At 42.7% G+C, this 25,311-nt stretch overlaps 1 protein-coding gene across 3 annotated transcripts in view; it reads left to right on the top strand.

The window, feature by feature from the left end:
- The window catches only part of mtr (5-methyltetrahydrofolate-homocysteine methyltransferase), a 148,564-nt gene that overhangs the window by 106,586 nt on the left and 16,667 nt on the right, over positions 1–25,311 (top strand). For all 3 annotated transcript variants that reach the window (XM_034194168.1, XM_034194169.1, XM_034194167.1), the window contains exons 24-30: positions 1,372–1,492; positions 3,090–3,171; positions 4,638–4,736; positions 16,822–16,897; positions 17,106–17,261; positions 20,926–21,125; positions 21,235–21,438. In XM_034194168.1, the coding sequence (XP_034050059.1) occupies positions 1,372–1,492; positions 3,090–3,171; positions 4,638–4,736; positions 16,822–16,897; positions 17,106–17,261; positions 20,926–21,125; positions 21,235–21,438 (938 nt within the window). The remainder of the gene's footprint in view (positions 1–1,371; positions 1,493–3,089; positions 3,172–4,637; positions 4,737–16,821; positions 16,898–17,105; positions 17,262–20,925; positions 21,126–21,234; positions 21,439–25,311) is intronic.

Raw genomic sequence — 25,311 nt, 5'->3', positions numbered from 1 at the left:
GAGACCCTACCAGGGGCACAAAGCCCCTGACAACATAGCTCCTAGGGTCATCCGGGTACGCAAACTCCCCCACCACAATAAGGTGGCAGTTCAAGGGGGAGAAAAATACTGCTCTGTTGTTGTTAATATGATATATGTGATTATATGTTAAGGGCCATATTTCCCAGCTGGCTTGGGGATGCCTCGGGATACCACACAAGAGTTACAGGACTTGGCCAAGGATAGAGATAGGTCTGAGTTGCTTGGTCTGCTGCCAACGTGACTCTGACCCAGATGATCCACAGAAAATAAATTAATGTATTAGGGGACCAACAAATATGTAAAACCGAACTGTGTACTGAGATCTGCAGCATTCACTGGAATTATGTTTGAATGTTTGTTTTGAGTGGAAGATTTCCTTTGAAGAGTATCAGCATAAAACTTGGAGATCTGCTGTGCTGACACCAAGCAACTGGGGCAGCTGAAACCAAGAAAAACCACAAACAAACAAGCAAACCTGCTATTTAGATCATTCATTCATTTAAGGGTCGCAGAGGCTGGAGCCTATGCCAGCAGTCATAGGGTGTGAGGCGGGGTTTACCCTGGGCAGGACGCCAGTCTGTCGCAGGGCCATATATAGACAAACAAACACATTCACACCCACATGCACATGTCTGTCTGTCTCTGCTTCTCTTGTCTTTCTCTTGGTGATGAGTGTTTCCTTCTCTCTGACCACGCCCTGGTTCTGGTGCTTTCCATGCACACCTGTTCCTAATTTGCTGATTACCACCTGGGGTTATATAAGCTCACTTGGTGTGTTAGTTCCTTGCCAGTTTGTTGTGCCTTGTGCCTTCATTCCAGCTCTGTACCTGCATTCCATAGTCCTGCCTGCCTCATTGTGTGTTCCTGACCTCCATCCTGTTACATTGACCACGCCTTTTTGCCTTATGATTTTTGTACTGCTGCTTTTTCTGGACTGCTTACTCGTGTACTGACCTCTGTTATCCACAACAGTGAAGCCTTCTAAAAATCAGAGCTGTTTGATCGAGCCATGCATTTGTGTCCAGCAATTACTGATCATCCAGCCTGTCACCCTGTCATTGGGGTGAATGTGAGGCATTATTTGTAAAGCGCTTTGAGCGTGTGATGCAGATGGAAAAGTGCTATATAAATGCAGTCCGTTTGCTAACCACTAATCCACCGTGTCGCCCTGTTTAGATCATTCCTTCTACAATTTAACCACTCTTGCAACATATAGCTCAGCTTGACATTAAATGAACCACAACACCCCTTAATGTACTGTAGTCCATTTATTGGTACATTTAAAAAGAAACAAACACAGATGATAATAACAGTAATAATAATAATTAATAATAATAATATGTCCCACAGATATTATTGGTTTGTCTGGTCTGATTACTCCCTCTCTGGAGGAAATGATACATGTGGCCAAAGAGATGGAAAGACTGGGAATGGTGACGCCACTACTGATTGGGGGAGCCACCACGTCAAAGTAAAACACACACACACACACAGAGTGTTTTGCTCAAACATATTGTGATTTCATTGTGACCATGTCAAAGGTCACACGGTGCTTATTTTTTTTAAACGATCCAGTGGGTTATTTTAAAGAGATTTTTTTTCTATGTAGTGTCCACACAATCGCTCAAAAAGGCGGGTGCAGGATCTGGCTTGTCTGCACACCTGATCTGGCACAGCTAGCAGCCTTCATAGTCATAGAAAGTTGAGCTGACTGGAGAAACAAGCTGGATGAATGAAGTCATGTATTATAGAACAAAACAAGAACTCCTAGAAAAATATGAATCATAACAATAAACACTGTAACTTTAGAGTTCTTACATATTGTAAGAACCAGAAACTGATGTACAGTTGTGTTCAAAAGTTTACATACCCTGGCAGAATTTTTGTTTTTTTTTTTTGGCCATTTTTCAGAGAATATGAATATAAACACAAAAACCTTTTTTTTCACTCATGGTTGGTTGGATGAAGCCATTTATTGTCAACCAACCAGGTTTACTCTTTTTAAATCATAATGACAACACAAACTACCCTAATGACCCTGATCAAACGTTTACATACCCCTGTTCTTAATACTGTTTGTTGCCCCCTTTAACATCAACAACAGCTTGGAGTCTTTTGTGGTTGTTGTGGACGAGGCTCTCTGATGGTGAAGCTGCCACTGAATATGTTTTGGACTTTATTTACATCAATTACAAAGAAATACAAATAATATGGCACTCTGTGGTAAATCTGCATGGAGTAGACAGTTCTCAAAAACTGAGTTACTGTGCAAGAAGGAGAAGAGTGAGGAAAGCCACCAAGACACACAGACAACCCAGAAGAAGTTATAGGCTTATGTGGCTGTGATTGGAGAAATTATGCACAGTGCAAGCTTTGCATTTTGTTTCACCAGTTATCCATCTTCACGATGAAGTGATATAGAGGAGGATTTTCTTAAAAAGAAGACCTGAAAGTTTAGCTACAAATTGCCAGAAGGTACATCTGAGATGCAAGCCTGGATTTGATCTTTTGGTGAAATGAAATCCTTCTCTGCTCTACTCCACTATGAAGCTAAGAGTAGTGATGCAAAATGCAAAGCTTTCACTGTACACAATTACTTCAATCACAACCACATAAGCCCATAATTTCTCCCGGGTTGTCTGAGTGTCTTGGTGGCTTTCCTCACTCTTCTCCTTCTTGCGCAGTCACTCAGTTTTTGAGAACTGTCTACTCCATGCAGCTTTACCATAGAGTGTGAGAGCAGCGTGGTCTGGCATTGATTCCAGGGGCATCGGGATTTTACAGGAAAATATGTCAGCGGGGTCACTGATTAACTCTTCCCTTTATTCAATGTATCTATCCGCAAAATCACAAACCAAATCACCCGGAGTTGATAGACCTGCGTTCTGACTGGTCCAACTCCTCTGGTGATGGTTAGTCCATTTGTGTTCCGTAGCTCAGATTTTACAATAAATAATTGACAGTTCTGAAGGAGTCTGTTACCTGATCCAAAGTTAACAAATTGTACCTGACAGGATCATCTCAGGTGGACAGCTCATGATCTTGAGTTTATTGTTTGTTGTTTTCAGGACACACACAGCAGTGAAGATTGCTCCTCGCTACAGTTCACCGGTTGTCCATGTCCTGGATGCTTCCAGGAGTGTGGTGGTGGTAAGAGCATCTACCAGAACCTGCAGAAATACACACACACACACCAGGTCCACACCACAGAACCGTATATGAGTACTAGAGTCCACAGTCACCCTGAGACACGTCCCTGCAAGGAGGTGTGGTCACCATTTTCTAACTGGGCAACTCAGTGACTAGCGCCTGCCGACACTCTTATAGCTTGTGAAGAAACAGCTGGAACTTGCCTGAAAGCTGTATATGTTGGCAGTGCCACAACCGGAGGAAGAAGGGAGACATTTCCTTCCATAAGTAAGTAGTTTTGGTTATTCCTGTTACTTTTTCCGTGACTTTTGGGCAATAAACTGGTGTGTCTTGCAGAGCGTCACGCCTGTGCAGTGCATGATATGAAGACATATATACAGTGGATTTAGAAACCACCTCAAATGGAATTTACTCAAAACTGAATTAATTCAGTACAATACAAAAATGGATTTACCATCTGGAAGTAATTACTGCGGCCGGTGTGCCCAGTCTGGATTGCGTGTGTCACAATATAGTGCCTTCTTATGTCTGCAGAATTTGGAAGCTGGAACATATCGGATCTGTGTAAACTTTCAACATTAACTTGTTTGGATTATGACATGTTCACTTTCAACTTCTGTGCCTTGATCTTTCATGGAATAAAAAGTGACTCATTAATGATCATCTGCAAAGGAATTGATTGAAGCTGGAACAGATCGGATCCGTGTAAACTTTCAACACTAGTATTTCAGAATGTGTGGGTGTCAGGTTAAGTTTAATACTTTCCTTACAGAATTTAATGTAAATGAATCTTACTGGCTTGATAACTAGGTAAGAATAGTATTTTAATTCGTTCTCCATGAAGGAACATTTCCGTTAAGTCGGCAGCATTGCGACCGCGTTCTCCAGGACTCATATACGGCTCTGTGGTGCACACACATCTTTTAGCCAAAGGTGGGATAATGTTGTGGCGATGTCTGTCTGTCTGTCCACCCCAAAATGGGTTTAAGCATTCTGAAATCAACTCCTCTCATATTTTTATTTGAAATTTTGGGTAACTTGGTACAAGTCCTTGTTATGGGTTGGCAATAAGCATATTGTAAAAGATTGACATATTTTGGCAGTGTTATGGCCTTTGATTAACAAACCTAGACACTGCCAGGTTCATGGGTTGGTGTCTACATTGTGAAATCAGCTATCAGATACAAGCACTTTACCAAAGCAGCATTTGCCAGCAGGGAATATATACTGAGTTGAGTTGTCTTATTGAGTTGTTTTTGACACACAAATAGAAGAAACCAACAATATAGTTATTTAAGTGTGACTTGAACAGGTTTAACGGTTACCATGGCAGCCAACACAATATAAAGTATTGATATAAGATGATGTGGGCAATGATTTTGAAACTCAGTCCCAAGCATTAAAATTAAATACCAAAATGATTTCAGTCCATGTTAACTGAGAGTTTTTTGTCTTGTCTGCACCAGTGTTCCCAGCTACTGGATAGTGTGGTGAGGGAGGAGTACTTTGAGGACCTGAAAGAGGAGTATGAGGACATCAGACAGGAGCACTACGAGTCCCTGAAGGTACAGATGGACACTTGTCTGTGGGGCTCTGTGGTTCCGAGAGACAGTCTCCACACAATCCACTCCCTCCAAGTCTTTCCTCTTTCCATCCACCTCCCCCTCAGCCTCCCCCGCCTTCCTTCCCCTCCAGTTACAGTCTCATCACTCTTTTTGCAACATCTTCATAATCTCATCACGGCTAAACTGTCTCAATTGACTTTCTTGAGCTTTCTTTGCTATTTCTGTGACTTTTGTTGTTTCTCTAATTCTCTCATTTCTTATTATACAGTAGTGTTCAGAATAGTAATAGTGCTATGTGACTAAAAAGATTAATCCAGGTTTTGAGTATATTTCTTATTGTTACATGGGAAACAAGGTACCAGTAGATTCAGTAGATTCTCACAAATCCAACAAGACCAAGCATTCATGATATGCACACTCTTAAGGCTATGAAATTGGGCTATTAGTAAAAAAAAAAAGTACAAAAGGGGATGTTCACAATAATAGTAGTGTGGATTTCAGTCAGTGAGTTCGTCAATTTTGTGGAACAAACAGGTGTGAATCAAGTGTCCCCTATGTAAGAATGAAGCCAGCACCTGTTGAACATGCTTTTGTCTTTGAAGGAAAATGGGACGTTCAAGACATTGTTCAGAAAAACAGCGTAGTTTGATTAAAAAGTTGATTGGAGAGGGGAAAACTTATACGCAGGTGCAAAAAATTATAGGCTGTTCATCTACAATGATCTCCAGTGCTTTAAAATGAACCAAAAAACCAGAGACGCGTGGAAGAAAATGGAAAACAACCATCAAAATGGATAGAAGAGTAACCAGAATGGCAAAGGCTTACCCATTGATCAGCTCCAGGATGATCAAAGACAGTGTGGAGTTACCTTAAGTGCTGTGACAGTTAGAAGACACCTGTGTGAAGCTAATTTATTTGCAAGAATCCCCCGCAAAGTCCCTCTGTTAAATAAAAGACGTGCAGAAGAGGTTACAGTTTGCCAAAGAACACATCAACTGGCCTAAAGAGAAATGGAGGAATATTTTGTGGACTGATGAGAGTAAAATTGTTCTTTTTGGGTCCAAGGGCCGCAGACAGTGTGTGAGACGACCCCCAAACTCTGAATTCAAGCCACAGTTCACAGTGAAGACAGTGAAGCATGGTGGTGCAAGCATCATGATATGGGCATGTTTCTCCTACTATGGTGTTGGGCCTATATATCGCATACCAGGTATCATGGATCAGTTTGGATATGTCAAAATATTTGAAGAGGTCATGTTGCCTTATGCTGAAGAGGACATGCCCTTGAAATGTGTGTTTCAACAAGATAATGACCCCAAGCACACTAGTAAACCAGCAAAATCTTGGTTCCAAACCAACAAAATTAATGCCTCGCAAACTGTGGTTATACAACTAAATACTAGTTTAGTGATTCACAGGATTGCTAAAAAAGCAGTTTGAACATAATAGTTTTGAGTTTGTAGTGTCAACAGCAGATGCTACTATTATTGTGAACACCCCCTTTTCTACTTTTTTTTTTTTTTTTACTAATAGCCCAATTTCATAGCCTTAAGAGTGTGCATATCATGAATGCTTGGTCTTGTTGGATTTGTGAGACTCTATTGAATCTCCTGGTATCTTGTTTCCCATGTAACAATAAGAAATATACTCAAAACCTGGATTAATCTTTTTAGTCACATAGCAGTACTATTATTCTGAACACTACTGTAACTCCACGCATTCATGTTCTCTTGCACTCCTTTGACTGCTGATGTCTCAGCCCCGTAGTCACCGCTGGTCTTACAATAATAATAATAATAATAATACTTTCATTAATAAAGCATTTTAAATGAAGAAAAAATCAACAAAGTGCTGAACATAGCTTCAGAGCAACATTAAGGGCCCCTTCATACATAACATGATTTAAGCCGACTAGCGCACAAAGGAGGAATTGCGTGCCATTTGTGAAAAGTTGGAGCTGCCTCCAATGCCTCATACACCTGTCGCTACAGCTATTCGTGCACACCAACGGCTGAAAGACAGAGTGTGCCCTGTGAGATCCCATTCGATCCCTCTCGCAACAGGTGTCAGCCAAATTCCAGGTGACACACGTGAACATCTAACACTACTCGCTTGACACTTAGAAAATGTGTGGCCATCCGTGCCGTTAGCACGAAAATAGTGAACAGACGATCACTTTGAGCTGGATGTGAAATTTCTCTGAGTGCCCCCACGAGTGTGCACCAGTGTGGCATTGCAAAAAGCAACACACGTGGTGCATGTATCTCACACGTGTGAGCATGTCTCAGGCTCTGTTCTACATGACTTGGTGTCTGTCCTGTGGCGTGTGTTATGTGTCGACGCGGGTTGAGGAGCGGACCTGCGTCAGACGGAACCCAGCGCTACAAATAACCAGAAAAGCGGTTCCAAAAACAATATATTTATTCCACCCGTTGTGCATAAAAAGTGTAAAAACAAAAATAGCGTCCTTCTGGTGGAGTGACTGTTGGTACGCTCTCCAGCGCCCGCAAGGATCAAAGCCCGGCGTTCCTGGACCCACTACCACCACCAAACACTCCCCAGGTGGACACGACAAACTGACTCTCTGTGAAGCAAAGAAGAGGTGAGGTAAGTCAGCAGTTACAACAATAACTTTCAAAAGACACACGCTATCAGCAACACATTCAGGTCTGTATCTTTTTAACTTTATGCAAATGAGCAGCTTCTCACAACAGGTGGAGGATCACTTATCCGCACGCCACAGCAGTGAGAAGCAAGCTGCACAATTCTCATCACAATTCAAGTATACTGTGTAACAAAACACCAAGTTACTATCAACAATTAGTCAAACACTTAATCACCTTTGATGTGTGCTGACAGCATGTGTCCTCACCCTTCCTTGCTTCACGGCTCGATGTGTCAAACCCAGGCGCGGTCCTCAGCGTCTCACAAACGAACATCACAAGGTCGAGTTCCCGGCAGTTCTGCTTGAATCACACATGCCTTAAATGCAGAACGCCATCCAATTATCTGCTTCAGCTGAAAGTCTTTAAGGTTGCATGTGAGCACCAGTCACAGGTGCTTCACATGATGTTGATGAGGGTGAGGACTCTTCAGCCAGCACCTTCTCCACAGAAGAATCAGTTTCCATGCCACCTGAAGAGCAAAGAAAAGAAAAGAACACCAAAACATCCAGCCACACCCCCCAACACACAACAGCGTGCCCTCGACAGGATATGCGTGTCAGCCCAGACATGCACACGGGGCCGGCTGGACACACCGGACCAGCAGATGTGGACATGATAAGAGTGCCCTGCTTCTCATTTATGTAATTTCATGATTGTACATCTGTGACCGTGGGTCGTCTACAGAGGAACAGACAGTTCATACTTGTATTGTCTGCTCAATGAGAGGGATTCAATAAAATGCAGTGTTTTTTATGGTGTGTGGTTTTATTTATTTTTTAAATAAGTTTATCTCCTTGTTGCTTTCAGGCATTTTGCGCACCTTTTATAGGACAGCGATGGTAGCACAGTGGTAAAGTTTCTGGCTGGCAGTCAGAGCTTTTGTAAATTGCAGGATTGAATCCCGTGGGTTGCATGTATTTTTTTTTTTTTCACAGCAGCTGCTCGATGTGGTTACACATGCTCCAGCTGCTCACACTGTGTTCCCTCTATGTTTTTGTGGTTTGCTCATACGAGCTGTTTCGCCGTGATGCGCCCTGACTTGTACTTACTTGTACTATGTGTGAAGGGGCCCTAAAGTGCATAACACTCATAAATTAAATATCAAATGAGCTGACTATTCTAAATAAATAAAAAATTAAGAAAATTTTGATGTATTTTGTTTTATTTTTGGTGCCATATGCTTTGAAAAATAAAGTCATAAAAATGGGGACTTTAGCCTGATTTCACCTGCTGCTGATAGATGCTTAGAAATGTCAGGATGTGAAGAATGGGAACTTTGATGACATCATGCAGGGTAAGGCCCCTCGAGATGCTCTATTGAAATGAATGGGACAGACTGAATTTTGCAGTGTGAAATCTGTGGGGTTTTTTGTGTGAAGTTTGACAGTGAATACGTCAAAATGGTTAAAATGTGTTTTAGGAGGATACAGTCAAATGACTAGTGTTGTTTATTAGGTGGACAGATGTTCCAAATATATTTTGAAGAGGAAAGTGGGAGCTTTTTTTATATAGTGCATCTGAGACAGACTGCCGAAATGAAACTGACCACAGTGTGAGAATGGTCTTCAAAACAAGGATCTTGCCACGGATTCTATCCATTCCATCATTTGTGTGGTCAGGAGGACTCTAATAAAGCACGTTTCTTCTCCCGAAAGTGTGGAACTGGCCGTGTTTGTGGTTTGTTCTGCCCCGTCATTTCGCGCCATGCTTAGCTAAGCTGCTACATGCAGGGTACTGTCTCACAGAGAAAGCCGCATCTGTGATTACGGAGTCGGACAGAAGGTCATGAGTAACCGCTGTTAACAGGAGAGTCGTGGACCAGCTTCCAGCAGTATGTTTTATTGGCCAAGCTGGTCTAAAGTAACACCTAAGCTAATCTGCCGAGAGCTGGTCAGGGAGGCTGGTGGACAAATGACAGCACCACACGGCAGAACAATAATTCTACATGAGTCTGCGTGTAAACACATCAGGAGTGAAATCAGAGACACTGCTCTCACAGTGTGTAATCATCATGATTTTTCAGTCTAATTGAGTTGGGTTTTTCTGAATACACCACGGGTTACAAAGACGCGGAGATGGACATACAGTGAGGAAAATAAGTATTTGAACACCCTGTGGTTTTGCAAGTTCTCCCACTTAGAAATCATGGAGGGGTCTGAAATTTTCATCTTAGGTGCATGTCCACTGTGAGAGACATAATCTAAAAAAAAAAAAAAAAAATCCGGAAATCACAATGTATGACTTTTTTAATAATTTATTTGTATGTTACTGCTGCAAATAATTATTTGAACACCTACCAACCAGCAAGAATTCTGGCTCACACAGACCTGTTAATTATTCTTTCAGAAGCCCTCTTATTCTGCACTCTTTACCTGTATTAATTGCACCTGTTTGAACTTGTTACCTGTAGAAAAGACACCTGTTCACACACTCAATCAATCACACTCCAACCTGTCCACCACAGCCAAGACCAAAGAGCTGTCTAAGGACACCAGGGACAAAACCATAGACCTGCACAAGGCTGGGATGGACTACAGGACAACAGGCAAGCACCTTGGTAGAAGACAACAACTGTTATGATTATTTATTAGAAAGTGGAAGAAACACAAGATGACTGTCAATCTCCCTTGGTCTGGGATTCCATGCAAGATCTCACTTTGTGGGGTAAGGATGATTCTGAGAAAGCTCAGAACTACACAGGAGGACCTGGTCAATGACCTGAAGAGAGCTGGGCCCACAGTCACAAAGATTGCATTAGTAACACATGACGCTGTCATGGTTTAAAATCCTGCAGGGCAGCAAGGTCCCCCTGCTCAGGCCAGCACATGTCCAGGCCCGTTTGAAGTTCACCAGTGACCATCTGGATGATCCAGAGGAGGCATGGGAGAAGGTCATGTGGTCACATGAGACCAGAATAGAGCTTTTTGGAATCAACTTCACTTACCATGTTTAGAGGATGAGAACAACCCCAAGAAAACCATTCCAACCGTGAAGCATGGGGATGAAAACTTCATACTCTGGGGGTGCTCTTCTGCAAAGGGGACAGGACAACTGCACCGTATTGAAGGGAGGATGGATGGGGTCATGTATTGCGAGATTTTGGCAAACAACCTCCATCCCTCAGTAAGAGCATTGAAGATGGGTCATGGCTGGGTCTTCCAGCATGACAATGACCCCAAACACACAGCCAGGGCAACTAAGGAGGGGCTCCGTAAGAAGCATTTCAAGGTCCTGGAGTGGCCTGGCCAGTCTCCAGACCTGAACGCAAAAGAAAATCTTTGGAGGGAGCTGAAACTCCAAACCTGATAGATTTGGAGAAGATCTGTATGGAGGAGTGGACCAAAATCCCTGTTCCAGTGTGTGCAAACCTGGTGAAAAACTACAGGAAACGTTTGACCTCTGTAATTGCAAACAAAAGCTACTGTACCAAATATTAACATTGATTTTCACAGGTGTTTAAATACTTATTTGCAGCAGTAACAAACAAATACGAGGTCTGTAAGAAAAGTATCGGACCATTTTATTTTTTGCAAAAACCTGATGGATTGAATCACGTGTGCTTGCATGATCAAACCTTGAACCTTCGTGCAGATACGTGAACTTTTTCACGCTTGTCGATTGCATAATTTTTTGGTAAGCAGCCTTTGTGTGGGACATGTGCAGTGCGCTTGGCGGATTTTCATTTCAAGGAAAAAGACGGAACGACTGGAGCAGCGCCGCATCAAATTTTGCCAGAAACTGGGCGACAGCCAGGTGCAAACCGATACTTTTCTATCAGACCTCGTAAATTATTAAAAAAAATCATACATTGTGATTTCCGGATTTTTTTTTTTAGATTATGTCTCTCACAGTGGACATGCACCTAAGATGAAAATTTCAGACTGCTCCATGATTTCTAAATGGGAGAACTTGCAAAACCACAGGGTGTTCAAATACTTATTTTCCTCACTGTATGTTGTTCACAAAATACAAGAATTTGACTTGAAAGCCAAATTAAAGCCATATTACATTTGTAGACAAAAAGCAGCCTTGTGTCACGGACTGAGATGACCCCTGTACCAGATTTGTGTATTTGCTATCTGCACATGTACAAAAAACGGGATATTTGTTCTGTACTGAGTTTAGCCTTTCTGTGTGGGGGAAGGATTGAGAGCTGGATTCAATTTATGGAGAAAAATAACCCGCCTATAAACCTGATATTGGTCCTCACATGGCTGTCAATCTGAGGTGCATTTTTCAGACACATTCTGGTTTATTTTACTTTTATCAACTTTAGGGCACAAATTAGAGTTGGAAGAAATTATTTAGAATATGGTGTATAATGTTTTAAAATATAGCATTGACTGGAGTGAGATATGCCCTTTAAACAGAGATCCCCATATCAAAAAGTAAAAACATTTAAAACCACAAAACAATTCTGTACAAGCAAAATAATTAAAAGAAGATAAAACCATAAAACTAATGGTAGGCAGTATAAAATAAATAGGTTTTAAGATTAGTCTTATAAGAATCAAGATTTCTTTCATTTCCTAACAGAAAAGGGTACAGCAGGAAAAGGCTCTAAAACCTTCTGACTTCTGTTTAGCCCCTGGGACACAGAGCAAGTCCACATCCAGTGACCACAAGGCACGGGGAGGCACATAAGGCTGAACAAGTTCAGCAAGATAGTTGGGTGTATGTCGATTTAGAGCTTTATATATCCAAAACAAAACATTAAAATCTGCCCTAAGAGTCTCACAAAGCCAGGATGTGTGTGATGTGTCTTACCACCATGTCATCAGTGTCCCAGACAGCTTTTAAAGGGGGCAGGGTGGAAGAAAGAACTGAGGGCACTTCTGCACACAGAATACATGAGGGCAGACACCAAAAGCACTACTGGAATTATTCATCTTTTTAATTTATTTTTAGCAGTTAATTAATAAAGCTTTTTTTTTTTTTTTTTTTTTACATTTTAACAACTCTCTTAATGTATGAAATAAATTAGTGGTGTTGCTGTGTGATGTAGAAATGTTCCCTTTCCATATCAGATTTTTAATTTTTATTTCTTTTCTTTTAAAAATCTGAGGTCACATTAGATCATTTTGGTGGTATTTTTGTGACTTATGTCACAGAGTTCTCAAACAAGCCGTGTCAGGCATAAATGATGCTTACAGTAAGTTTCTTTGGCCAGACATTAGCTGATAAGGAACACATTTAATGAATGAGAAAAAGATTAGAACAGGACACAGGAACAGTTGAGTTATTGTCATTTATTCTTTATTTGTGATAAAAATCAGACTTTTTTTGAACGGGTGTTGCACTGAACGTAATATTGCCCGTGCTCGTACCTCGGTCCACTCCAGGGACTCCAGGGACAAGTATGGTCATTTAAACCCATTGTTTAACTTGCTCACTGACTTTTGTCATCCTGCAAATCCAGTAAATATGGGTAATGTTAGATTTTGGAAACTCATGCATGCAGCGGGTGTAGAATTGGACCAGAAACAACTGAGCAGTATTAAGAAGTATGCAGAAGTGAGTCTGCATGTAGCCCATCGTGCAGCCCAAATACATCATGGCTTTACTTCTGGCTATGGCCATAATTATGGAACTGCTGATCTTTCCTCTGAGATTGGAAGGTGTTGGGGCTGATCGGGCCAAATTAGGACCGGTGTGGGAGAGCACAACACACTCGGAACTCAGGCTAGCTGGAAGACACCTTCTAAGCCTGACCTTGAACCCTTGCCTTAATTCTTAATTCAAACAGCAGTCCTGGCACTCTTGTCCAGTCTGTTCATCCAGACTGCACTCTTTGGATTATTTCTGCACCTGATTCCTCATCTTCAGCTCCCACCAATCCTCTGGATTTCAACTTTATCACCAAATCCCAACATACAATCGGGTCCATATGTGAGACCTTTTTTGCCACATTACTTCTTTAACCAGCAAAGTGGAGTTGAAATGAAACAGCCAAGATAATTGGATGGGATTTTAATGGCAGTCCTGTATCTTGATCATTTCATTCTTCTGGGTACTAGGAGGACGCTTCTTTGAAGACCTAGGACACGCTGGAGGAACTATATTTCCAAGCTGGTCTGGGAACTCCTCAGGATGCCCCAGAAGGAGTTAGAGGACTCGGCTAAGGATAGGGACGTGTGGGATGAGCCGTTTACTCTGCTGCCACCGTGATCCAGATCCTTCAGCTTTCAGGCTCCTCTCCTGTGGAACCAGCTCCCAATTCAGATCAGGGAGACAGACACCCTCTCTACTTTTAAGATTAGGCTTAAAACTTTCCTTTTTGCTAAAGCTTATAGTTAGGGCTGGATCAGGTGACCCTGAACCATCCCTTAGTTATGCTGCTATAGACTTAGACTGCTGGGGGGTTCCCATGATGCACTGTTTCTTTCTCTTTTTGCTCTGTATGCACCACTCTGCATTTAATCATTAGTGATCGATCTCTGCTCCCCTCCACAGCATGTCTTTTTCCTGGTTCTCTCCCTCAGCCCCAACCAGTCCCAGCAGAAGACTGCCCCTCCCTGAGCCTGGTTCTGCTGGAGGTTTCTTCCTGTTAAAAGGGAGTTTTTCCTTCCCACTGTAGCCAAGTGCTTGCTCACAGGGGGTCGTTTTGACCGTTGGGGTTTTACATAATTATTGTATGGCCTTGCCTTACAATATAAAGCGCCTTGGGGCAACTGTTTGTTGTGATTTGGCGCTATATAAAAAAATTGATTGATTGATTGATTGATTGATTGATCTTCTACTCTCAGTTGAGTGATGAAATCAGCCCAGAGGAGGACAGAAGAAACATTACAAGGACCTCCTGAAACACAACTTTACAAACTGCTCCATTGACTATAAGACCTGGGAAGAACTAGCGAGGGATCGAGCCGGCTGGTGAGGAACAGTCTACCAGACTGAAAGTCTTCCAAAAAATGTGGATGAACAACACAGTAGAAAGAGGAAGGAGAGAGAGCAAGCTATCAGAAGCTTCCTGCAGGATCCACGTGCAGCATCTGTCAGAAACCGCGCACATCAAGACTGGACCTGTTCAGTCATCTCAATGTCCACCATCCTGTCCGGGAATTGATCAAGAAATGTTCTTCCTCACTACCGAGGGATTGCCACACTATTGTACAATAGGTATTGAACACGTCACCATTTTTCTCAATAAATATTTTTCTAAAGGTGCTGTTGACATGAAATTTTCACCAGATGTCAATAACAACCCAAGTAATCCACACATAAAAAAAAAAAATCAAACCATAGATGTTCACAAATTATGTCTAATAATGTGAAATGACACAGGGATAAAATATTGAACACCTGAAGAAAGGGATGTGCAAAAAGGCATGCAAAGCCAAGACACCAGCTGAAATCTGTTGGTAATTAGAAAGAAGTCCTGCCCCTTGTCAGTGCAAATTAATATCAGCTGGTTCAGTCCTGACCGATGGCATATAAAAGGTGTCTTATTTCCTAGATGTCACACAAGAAACAGCTCACAATAAAAAAAAAGCAACGACATTATGTGGCCATAACCTGGAAATGGAAAGAACATCATTTCACCACAAACCGACCACAGAGAACTGAAAAGAATCATCAGAAGAGTTGTCCAAGAGCCAAGGACCACTTGTGGAGAGCTTCAGAAAGACCTGGAATTAGCAGGTACAATAGTTTCAAAGAAAATACAAACACACAGTCAATGAAATTCTCAACTGGGTTCAGAGAATGAAAATAAAGCTGCTACAATGGTCCAGCCAATTACCTGATTTGAATCCAATAGAAATCTATGGAAAGAACTAAAGATCAGAGTTAACAGAAGAGGCCACTGAACCTTCGCAGTTCTGTGTGGAAGAATGGACCAAAATCACACCTGATCAATGCATGTCTAGTTTCTCCATACAGGAGGTGTCTGGAGGCTTGTTTACCAACAAAAGCTTTTGTACAAAGTATTAAATACATTTCAGTACGCGTGTTTAATACTTGTCCCTGTGCCATTTCATTTCATTACACATAATTCCTATTTGCTTTGGTTTCTTTGTATGTGTGGATTACTTTGGTTGAGCCGACATCTGGTGAAAATTTAATGTCAATAGCACCTTGAGAAATATATTTACTAAAAAAAAAGTAATGTATTCAGTGCCTATTTTACCTGCTGTATGGTAGCAAGAAGCGACTGCATCATAGACCATCAAAAACATGGTCTAACGCTGTGTGCAGTGTGTTTGTGCTATTTGTGCAATGTTTAGCAATGCCTCAGGTTATAATTAATGATGTCTCACAATGTAGGTAGTAGTTCATATCATCTAGGACTCTCTAAATCAATGCTTATTTCAGAAAGGTTGTTTCAACAGTCCAGAAGTATTCTGTAGAGAGACCTAGTACAGAAAATACCAGTGTTGGTTTCAGGTTTGTGTTGTGGGTTCCAGTTCTCACAGCTGTACAGTAAAAGTAGAGGCAGCAGGACATTAAAGACTTGGACCTTGGTCCTCTTGCAGATATATCATTATCTCCACACGTCACTCCAGTGACTTTATCAGTCCATAAGCACTTCCCAAATATATCTCAGCCTCACAGGCAGACCTCCCACTGACCTGAATGTCATTGTCAAGATAACACGGGTTTGAACATCGACATCTTATGTTGCTGGACATCATCGCCGGTGTGTGCACAGGTAATGTGAGTGTTGTATGGACTCAGAGTCTCTAACTTCTTCTCAGTGAATTCTGGGGTCAATCAGGGATGTTTGTCATCATCTACTCTGTTGAGTGTTTGCGTGGACTTGCTGTTGGGTACATTTGTGTTACCTGGGTGCTTTTGTCAGTGAGGAAGAGTTCATTGTCCTTGCAGATGATACTGCGGTCTTTGTGGAATGAATAAACTGGTTGCAACAGTGAGAAGCTAATTGAGGTCTCAGAGTACATAAGGTCTAGACTTTCAATCCTAAGATGATGACTGGATGTATTTGGTAAAAGATCCTTCTGGAGAATCTTTGGGTACAGCTTGAATGACTTTCTGTTAAGTCACCAGTTATGTAAAGAGATCCAGATGAAGTGGACTGCCTGCGTTGTAATAGAATATGATCTGTGACACTATAGTTGTGAAGCATTTTTCTGTGCGGATGACCCAGCACATCCTTATTTCTGATCGTCCTGGTGGCTGGATGAAGGCTCCATGAATGTCCATCTATCACCTGGATACCGCAGACAACCAGTTGTTTTCAGAGAATGCTGATGGTTGGCCAAGTGATTGCCAGATTGTAAGGTACTGACGGAATTGTCGGGCAGAAGCAGAACATGTTGCTCGGCCTGACCCTTATTTGTCTGTTGTATCCTCCTAACAAGGCACCGTTTTGTGTCTGAAATCTGCAGAAGGAATGAACTCACTTGGCCGGCTTTCTCCTGAAGTTCTTTCATTCCTATCTTGTTTTCACTTGTCTTCAGGACCGTCGATATCTGTCTCTGTCCCAGGCCAGAGAGAAGGCTTTACGGGTCGACTGGCTCTCCCTCCCTAGACCAGGTAAAGAAGCTTTTAGAACATTACTGATGATAAAAGAGGACCTGCAGGTTTTTATTCATTCACTGATCAACAGAAAGCAGCGGAACCTCTTGCTGTGTCGACTGGATAGAATGAAAACATGCAGGTTGCATGTGTGTCTGTCCCCAGTACATGTGGTCTTGTCATACAGTATGGAAAATTTCAGATTTATAAAGTGTCTGTTTTTCAGTGCGTCCTCAGTTCCTGGGCATTCGTGTGTTTGAGCACTACGACCTAAACAGGCTTGTGGACTTCATTGACTGGAAACCTTTCTTTGACGTCTGGCAGCTCAGAGGAAAATATCCCAACAGAGGATACCCCAAGATCTTCAATGACAAGACAGTTGGTACGAGCGGTGCCCAAGATTCACATGGTCACACAGCTATGTTATTTTTCTCTTTATATTTTTACGAGTATACCTTTTTTTTAAACTGCTGACTCAGTGACATACATAAAAATGACATTTTGAAATTTTAATTATATTTTTTGAAGTATGTCAGAGCAGAGTACAAGTTGCACCTGTCATAAAATGCATTAAGAGGAAAAAAATGTCCACTTATCACACCAGTGTATAAGTTGCACTTTTGTTTCTGAACTCATTTTGTAACACAGTGTTTCCCCAGAGGTGAGTTTAACAATGGACAGGTATCGACTGCATGCCTCTAATGCTGGGATCATCAGGCGTTTCCGTCAGAAGTGGCGTGACTAAGCTTTCCCATTTCAAAGGCTCGTTGTGAGACAGCCAACGTGGGCAATCTCCTTTTCCCCGCAAAACGAAGGACGCATTAGGTGGATCCTTCATGGCGCAAACAGTCCCATGAGTCACTGCATGATTTATTCATTTATGTTTTTTTAGGCAAAATAGGTAGTAAATTTAAAAAAAGACAAAAGGAGGTTGTAGCCTGTCTGAGGAAGATTTTGGATTTGGATGAATACCAGGACGAGAACCTGACTTTGGTTCTTGTCTGTATGGTTGTTAATCCTTTGTTGAAATATGTTCATTTGATCTTTGTTATTGTTCATTTGGCCTAAGCAGGTGATCACCCCCCCCCCCCCCCCCCCCCCATTGTTTGCCTGTCTGCCTTTTTGGAAGCCTTCCTCCTCTAGCTCTTTGCTTCAGACTGTTGCGTATGTGTGTCTTCAAAGCTTGTGAGGCCTTTCTCACCACTTGTCTCTACATTGAAGCTGCAGCTTCCCAGGCATCTGGATCAGTGCTGAGGGCCATAATGTCTCTCTTGCAAATGTCCTTAAAGTGCAGTTGCGGTCTGCCTGTAGGGTGCTTCCCTTGTGTAAGTTCTCCATAGAGATCATTGTCGATCTGCCTGTCGTGCATTCGGGTGGCATGCCTGAGTGTCCGTGTTGTTGCTGTACAGGAGAGTGCTGTTGACACATGCACTGTAGACCTGAATCTTGGTGTGTTCTGTCAGTTTGTTGTTAGCCCATATCTTCTTTGTCAGTTTGGACATGGTGGTAGCGGCTTTGCCTATGTGCTTGCACAGCTCTGTGTCAAGGAAGATGGAGTCAGAGATCATGGAGACCTGTTACAAGAACTCCTGGACGACATCCACGGTTTGAGATTGTGACATTAGGTGGTGAATCTGTATCCTGTCCCATGACCTACATTTTCTTCAGGCTGATGGTGAGTCCAAAGTCTTGGCAGGCCTCGGTGAAGCGGCTCATGAACCATTGGAGATTGTCTGCCAAGTGGGTGGTGACTGTGGCGTCCTCAGCAAAAGGAAATCTGTAATGTATTTTGACTGAATTTTTGATTTTTGCTCTCAGTCTGGAGGGATTGAAGAGCTTACCATCTGACCTGGTTCAGAGTAGATGCCTTCATTTGCAGATCTGAAGGCATGCTTCAGCAGGTCTGCAAAGATGATTCTGAACAGAGTTGGAGGAAGGAAACAGCCCTGTTTCACATCACTCTGGATACTGAAGGAGTCTGACTTTGAGCTGTGGAAGACCACAGTGCCCTCCATGTTGGCATGGAAGAATTTGATGATACTAAGGCACCTGGGTGGGCATCCAGTCTTGTGGAGGATATTAAACAGTCCATCCCTGCTGACTAAATCGAAGCTTGTCCAGGTCTATGAATGCTATGAAAAGCGTCTGTCTTTGCTCTCTGCACTTCTCCTGCAGTTATGTCAGAGAGATCTTGTTTGCACGAAAACCACATTGGGATTCTGCATAGACTCTCTTTGCAAGAACTTGGAGCCACTTCAGCACAACTCGAGCAAAGAGCTTCCCAACAATGCTGAGGAGCGAGATGCCACGATAGCTGTTAGAATCACTTCTGTCGATTTTGTTTTTGTAGAGAGTGATGATGTTTGCATCCCCCATGTCTTGTGGCACTTCACCTTCTCTCCAGCAGAGGCAGAGGATTTCATGCACCTCAGTGATGAGGGTATCTCTGCAGCATTTCAAGACCTCAGCAGGGATGCAGTCTTTTCTAGGTGGACTGGACTTTGCTGTGGACAGCCCAGAGGACGTGCAGTTTGCTGTCATTTAGATTATCTTTCCCTCTTCTCCTCAGTGAGAGGTCTCATTTTCTCGGCGTGTGCTTCGAACCAGTCAGCTGACTTGTTGGTCTTTTTGCCAAAGGTGTTCATGGCTGCATCGTATATGGCATCCCTGAATTATTCCCATCTTCTGCAAGTGCTGGCAGTAGGTGGGCCTGGGAGAAAGTCTTCTAGTACAGTGGTGTATTTCTCAACTGTTGCAGAGATGTCAAAGCGGGTTCTGGCCTCTTTCTTCACAGTCTGACAATGCTGCACACCAAACAGTGATCCGTGTCACAGTCGGCACTCTGGTAACTGTGGGTTAGTCTGATGTTTGATAAGCTGGAGTGCCTGTTCAGGACCACCTTGAGCGAATGCCAGTGTTTTGGATTTAGATTTTAGATTTTGGATTTTCTAGTAACCCAGTGACGGTGTGCAGACAAAAAGTCACAAGACAAAAACCTGCACCCTTAACTGAAAAAAAAGACAAAAGCTCACATCACAAAATTTATTTTGTTTATCAGACACAACCATTTACATATCACATGATATTATACATATCAAATATCACAAATTCTACATAAGACATGGAATCCAACAAATTCATTCTAGTCCACATCTAGTCCATCCATAGCAGTCCAGAGTGAGGGGTGGTGATGCCCAATGAGCTGGCAGGACGACGTATTCCAACCCTCAAATGCATTGTTTGTCCTGTCTCCTCCCTCCAGGGAGACCTGATGCACATTCCAGATGGGAATGCTGAACCAAAAACTATTTAAAGCATTTTACTTACTTCAGTCACATAAATCCAGTCTAGTAAATTGAAAGGATTGATGCTCAATCAAAAATCTGGAGGCTGTGTGACTTCTTGACCTGACCTTGACCTATACAAATGTATGACCCAATAGCATTGTGAGACTGAACACACACACACACACACACACACACACACACACACATATATATATATATATATATATATATATATATATATATATATATATACACACACAAAAATTGTAATTCTGCTACAGTGGGTCTTACAGGGCTAAATGTGTACATGAAGATAAACTAGGTGTGACCTGAGGTGTGGAAGGTGAGAACAACTCTAGAAGATGAACTCATCAAATGTGTAAATAGAGGAGAAAAACAGTATTTGAGGAGAAAAACAATATTTGTTATGTTTGTGATCTTTTAATAACGTCAACCTTTTTAAAATAAAGTGAATTTTTTTTTTCTCTCTCTCTTCTTCATTAAGTTTGTGAACTTTTGTCATGGAATTGTGATGTGCACAGTTTTGTCTGTTAAAGCACTAAAATTGTGATGGGAGCAGCTCTGTTGATCAAAGACAAATTTCCTTTCCTTATCTTTACTTCGGCACCTGAAATTACACATTGACATCATCAGATTCAAACTGTCATCAGTGATTTTGTGGAACTCGACCTCCGGCCTCACTGAAAGCTCAAGAACTGGGACTGAAAGTCTGCTTCTCATCCTGTTTGCTCCCTGCAGGTTCAGAAGCTCACCGAGTTCATGGCGAAGCCCAGCGCCTCCTCAACCAGATGATTGACAGCAGCAGTCTGAAGGGGCGGGGCCTAGTCGGGTTCTGGCCGGCTCAGAGTGACGGTGACGACATCAACGTGTACAGAGATGATGTGACAGGGCACAGAAACACCGAACCGCTGGCCACATTCCACGGCTTACGGCAGCAGGTGGGATTGATTTAAAATGATTAATCTTCTTTGAGATACAGCACAATTCGAAGACACGCCCACATCCCGACCCCACACTCAGCAGAGCGTGTGTGCGTGCATGCTGCAGGTGGAGAAGGACAGTTCGAGCTCGGCGGACCCCTACCTGTGTATTTCGGACTTTGTGGCCCCGGCAGAGTCCGGGGTCTTGGACTACATCGGTGTGTTTGCTGTTGGTGTGTTTGGAGCTGAAGAGCTGAGTCGGCAGTTCCAGGCTCGAGGCGACGACTACAGCAGCATTCTGATCAAAGCTCTGGCTGACCGGCTGGCTGAGGTACTCGTGGCTCACTGCTTTTTAATTGAGATGTTATCATAGCGCCCCCTGTGGTTGTTCTAAGGGTATGCTGACTGGAATCTTGCTTTTACATTTTAAGGAGTCTTTTTACCCTCAACGTTGAGTTCAAAGTGTGTTTTTCACACACAGAACAAAATGTTAAAATGTAGTTCAGAGGGTCTCCTTCTCACGTTCAGCTCTTTTAAAGTGCCGCTGTGGTTAAAAGCTTATAAACGCAACTTTCAATTGTCACTTTTTCACACCACCAGACTTGTTGCTGAGATGTTCCCGTTTATTCCTCCCCAAGCCTCCAGTGAGTGTCAGTTAGATTTTGTGTTAAAGCCCCTTTCACATTGGTGTTGAGCCTCGTATTGCAGCGTTGTGTTTCATTTAAATCCGCTCAAAATGCACGCGTACTCGCGCCTTTTTCCGTGTTCGTTTCATACTTGCAGCTGCGTGTGTTCGCTTTTTTAATGTGTGTACACAGTTGTGTGTACCTTGCTGCTATTTAAACCCAGTTTACTCCTGCCAGCTGTGCAGAACACATCACTGCACTTGGAAAACAGTCGACTGTATCATGAGGTTTTTACAGTTGCATTACTGCCACGATCAGGGCGTTTGATGAGCGCACCGACATGCAGCAAGTGCGCATTTATTTTAAAGTCACAGGTTTTATCAGACACAGAGAGAGAGAGAGAAAGAGAGAGAGAAAGAGAGACAGAGTGAGAGTGAGGGAGAGCATGCGAGGGAGAGAGAGCGAGTGACCGACCTGCTGTTTCTGTTGTGTTTCTGAATTTCTGAGTTGAGGTTCGATTCCCTCTTCTGAACACACAGGCACTGTGGGCTGTGTGATCATGTTCTCATGTTCTCCAGCTGATTCCTCTGGATGCACGCACTCAGTTTTTGGTTGTGTACAGGTGCGCTGTGTTGCACAGACTTTCATGCAGTAACACTGTGCTGTGCAGACCTGCTTAACACTGTGTCCAGCCCTCTACGCTGAAGAAAATTAAACATGTTTAATTTCTTCCATCCTACGCGCGTAGCCCTCAACATACTGCTGCGTAGGGAGAAAAAAACTCAACGTAGAGCTGCTAAAACTGGGCGAAGAGCTGCTCGACTCGGCGTAGACGATACGCCACAATAAGCAGCTTTACGAATACGGCAATGTGAAATTTGCACGACTTTGATCCGCGCACTTGCATGCACATCATCGGGACGATCCCACCCGCTGTGTTTGCAGCAGGATGCCGCTGTTTGTTCCACTGGCTGACACGCGTTGTGCACTAGATGCTGCATATATAAAATAATTGTTGGATAGCAGACTAATCATTTTCTGTCAGAGCTGGCTGTTGAAAATACCTCTAATCCCTTCCAGAACCACAACGGGCTGCTTCAGCTGCAGCTTTTCTGTCTCTTGCATGTGTGCGCTGAACGAGGTGGAGAACGCATTTGGAACCTCTAAAAAAGTAATTATTTGTCATATTGTTGTTCATGGTTTATATTGTAATAGCTTGGTAAAACAGCTGCATGCTCATTCCTTCTTGTGTGCAACTGTAAAAGTATGTTTATGATAGATTTAATATCTTGTTATAATCGTTCAGACGAGCTGCACTGTGATGTGGTGCGCTGATGCAATCACTCGCACTCACGCAGTGTTTTTGACTTGTTTGCGCAAAGTTCACTTGAAGTTCACCTAATTAATGTGTGATAGAGATTTTGAACATTTCAAAATTTTCTTCGCACACGTGCACAAAGCCGCGCACAGTTTACAACGGTTTACAACGAGTTTGAGATGTGTTTACTCTTGTGCACGACAGAGTACTTGCAAGTGCGCGAATGAAAGTCTTGCACGTCAGTTCAACAATAAAGTACAGTTCGAAAAAAAAAGCTTTTCTGCCAAACATGCACGTCTGTAAACACACACAGAGAAGCTCTGTGCTGGCCCATGTGTAGATGTGTGCTTTGAAGAAAACCGTGATTTGTACAAGGGGGTGGGGCGAAATTTTATTTTATTTATTCATTCGTTATTTTTGCTGCATTTCAGCGTGATGGAGAGTGGCCAGCACATTTCACTCGCAAAGCTGTCCATTTTTCCTCCTCATTAAAGATAGGGGTAGTGGCCAAGTGGTTAGTGTGCTTGGTTTAATGCGGAAGGTTAGCGGTTCAAACCCCACCCCTGCCACATTTCTCCATGTAATGTGGAGCTGCATCAGGAAGGGCATCCGGTGTAAAACTTGTGCCAATTCATCATGCAGATCCACCTCAGATTTGTTGTGGTGACCCCGAATGAAAACAAGGGAGCAGCTGAAGGGACTTACTTTTCTTACTACAATATCCAGTTTGTCCTTGTTGCTGCAGTAGGCTGCAAACATTGAAAATGTGTAACCTTTGACCATAACTGCCATTGCAGCGCGTGATTGCCACGTACGGTTGCCGTGGTCACAGCTAGAAATGGCTGAATTTTTTCATCAAGATCTCACCCTAAACAATGGAGTTCGACTGAGAGACAGAGAACTGACACTTCTGAGCCACCGTACTAGTGGCTTCCAGTGGATTGTTTGCTGTTGTGACGCTCTTCCAAACTTTACACAGTTGTATATGTTTCTTTTATTTCTGTTTATCACTCTTCTGGTTGTTAAGTGTGGCTCTTCTAGATTGAACCACTGCAATGTTCTATTTTCTGGTTTACCGCAGTCCAGCATTAGGGGTCTCCAATTGGTTCAAAATGCTGCTGCCAGACTTTTGACATAAAGCAGAAAATTCGACCACATTACACCCATTTTGGCATCTCTTCACTGGCTTCATGTCCCAGTGAGATCAGATTTGAAGGTTCTGCTACTAGTCTATAAAATTATTCATGGACTGGCACCTCCATACCTCGCTGACCTAATTAAACCTTACGTACCAGCCCTGGCTTTGTGTTCTCAGGGTGCAGGGCTGCTCTGTGTCTCTAGGGTGAATAAGAAGTCTGCGGGTCACAGAGCTTTCTCTTATTGTTCCCCTGTTCTGTGGAATGATCTCCCTGCGTCAATAAAACAGTCAGATTCTGTGGAGACTTTCAAGTCCAAACTTAAGACGCACTTATTTTCCCTTTCGTATGGCTAGCATACTGGCATAGTATAGTTCTACGCTTTTTACTCTTTTAATTCATTTTATTAGTAAACGGAGCGTGCCACAGCCTCAAATTTACCTAATTTCTGGGTCTTTTAGTGAAGCTTAGGGCTAGTGGCCGGCAATCACCTTAGTATTTCCTGTTTTTCTTTCTGTTTTTCCTGACAAATTATACTGTATTTGTTGTCTTTCTGATGCCTGATTCTGTTTTTTCCTCTCTGTTTAAGGTGCAGCTTCATCCAGAGGTGGGTGTGGTATTTGCGCTGGAGACCTTCCTGTCCTGTGCATCAACAGCATTTCTTGTATATTCATTTTGTGAATTGTTCTGGAAATTATGCCTGTACCATGGCCCAAGCAGAGAGTCACCCCTTTGAGTCTGGTCTGCTTGAGGTTTCTTCCTCAGAGGGAGTTTTTTCCTTACCACTGCTGCTCTGGACGTTAGTAAGGTTAGACCTTACTTGTGTGAAGCACCTTGAGGCAACTCTGTTGTGATTTGGCGCTCTATAAATGAAAATATATTGAAAAATTGAAATAAAAAAATGGAGCATCCTTTTTTCATCTGCCCCCTACAGCCGACACGTGAACGCAGCATTAGTGCATCCTGATTCAACCACGTCCTCACTGTGTTTTTTGAACCTGTCCAAAGTTTGACCAGGTCCTCTACATCCATGGGGAATGCACCACACCATTAATAGTTTCTACTGCACGCGCAGTACTTTGTTTTGGTTCTTACTGCGTCTTCCCAGATGTTGTGACGTTGTT

This window comes from Thalassophryne amazonica, chromosome 18 (genome assembly GCF_902500255.1).
Source record: "Thalassophryne amazonica chromosome 18, fThaAma1.1, whole genome shotgun sequence".
Classification (NCBI taxonomy): Eukaryota; Metazoa; Chordata; class Actinopteri; order Batrachoidiformes; family Batrachoididae; genus Thalassophryne; species Thalassophryne amazonica.
This window is presented reverse-complemented; position numbering and strand designations above follow the sequence as displayed.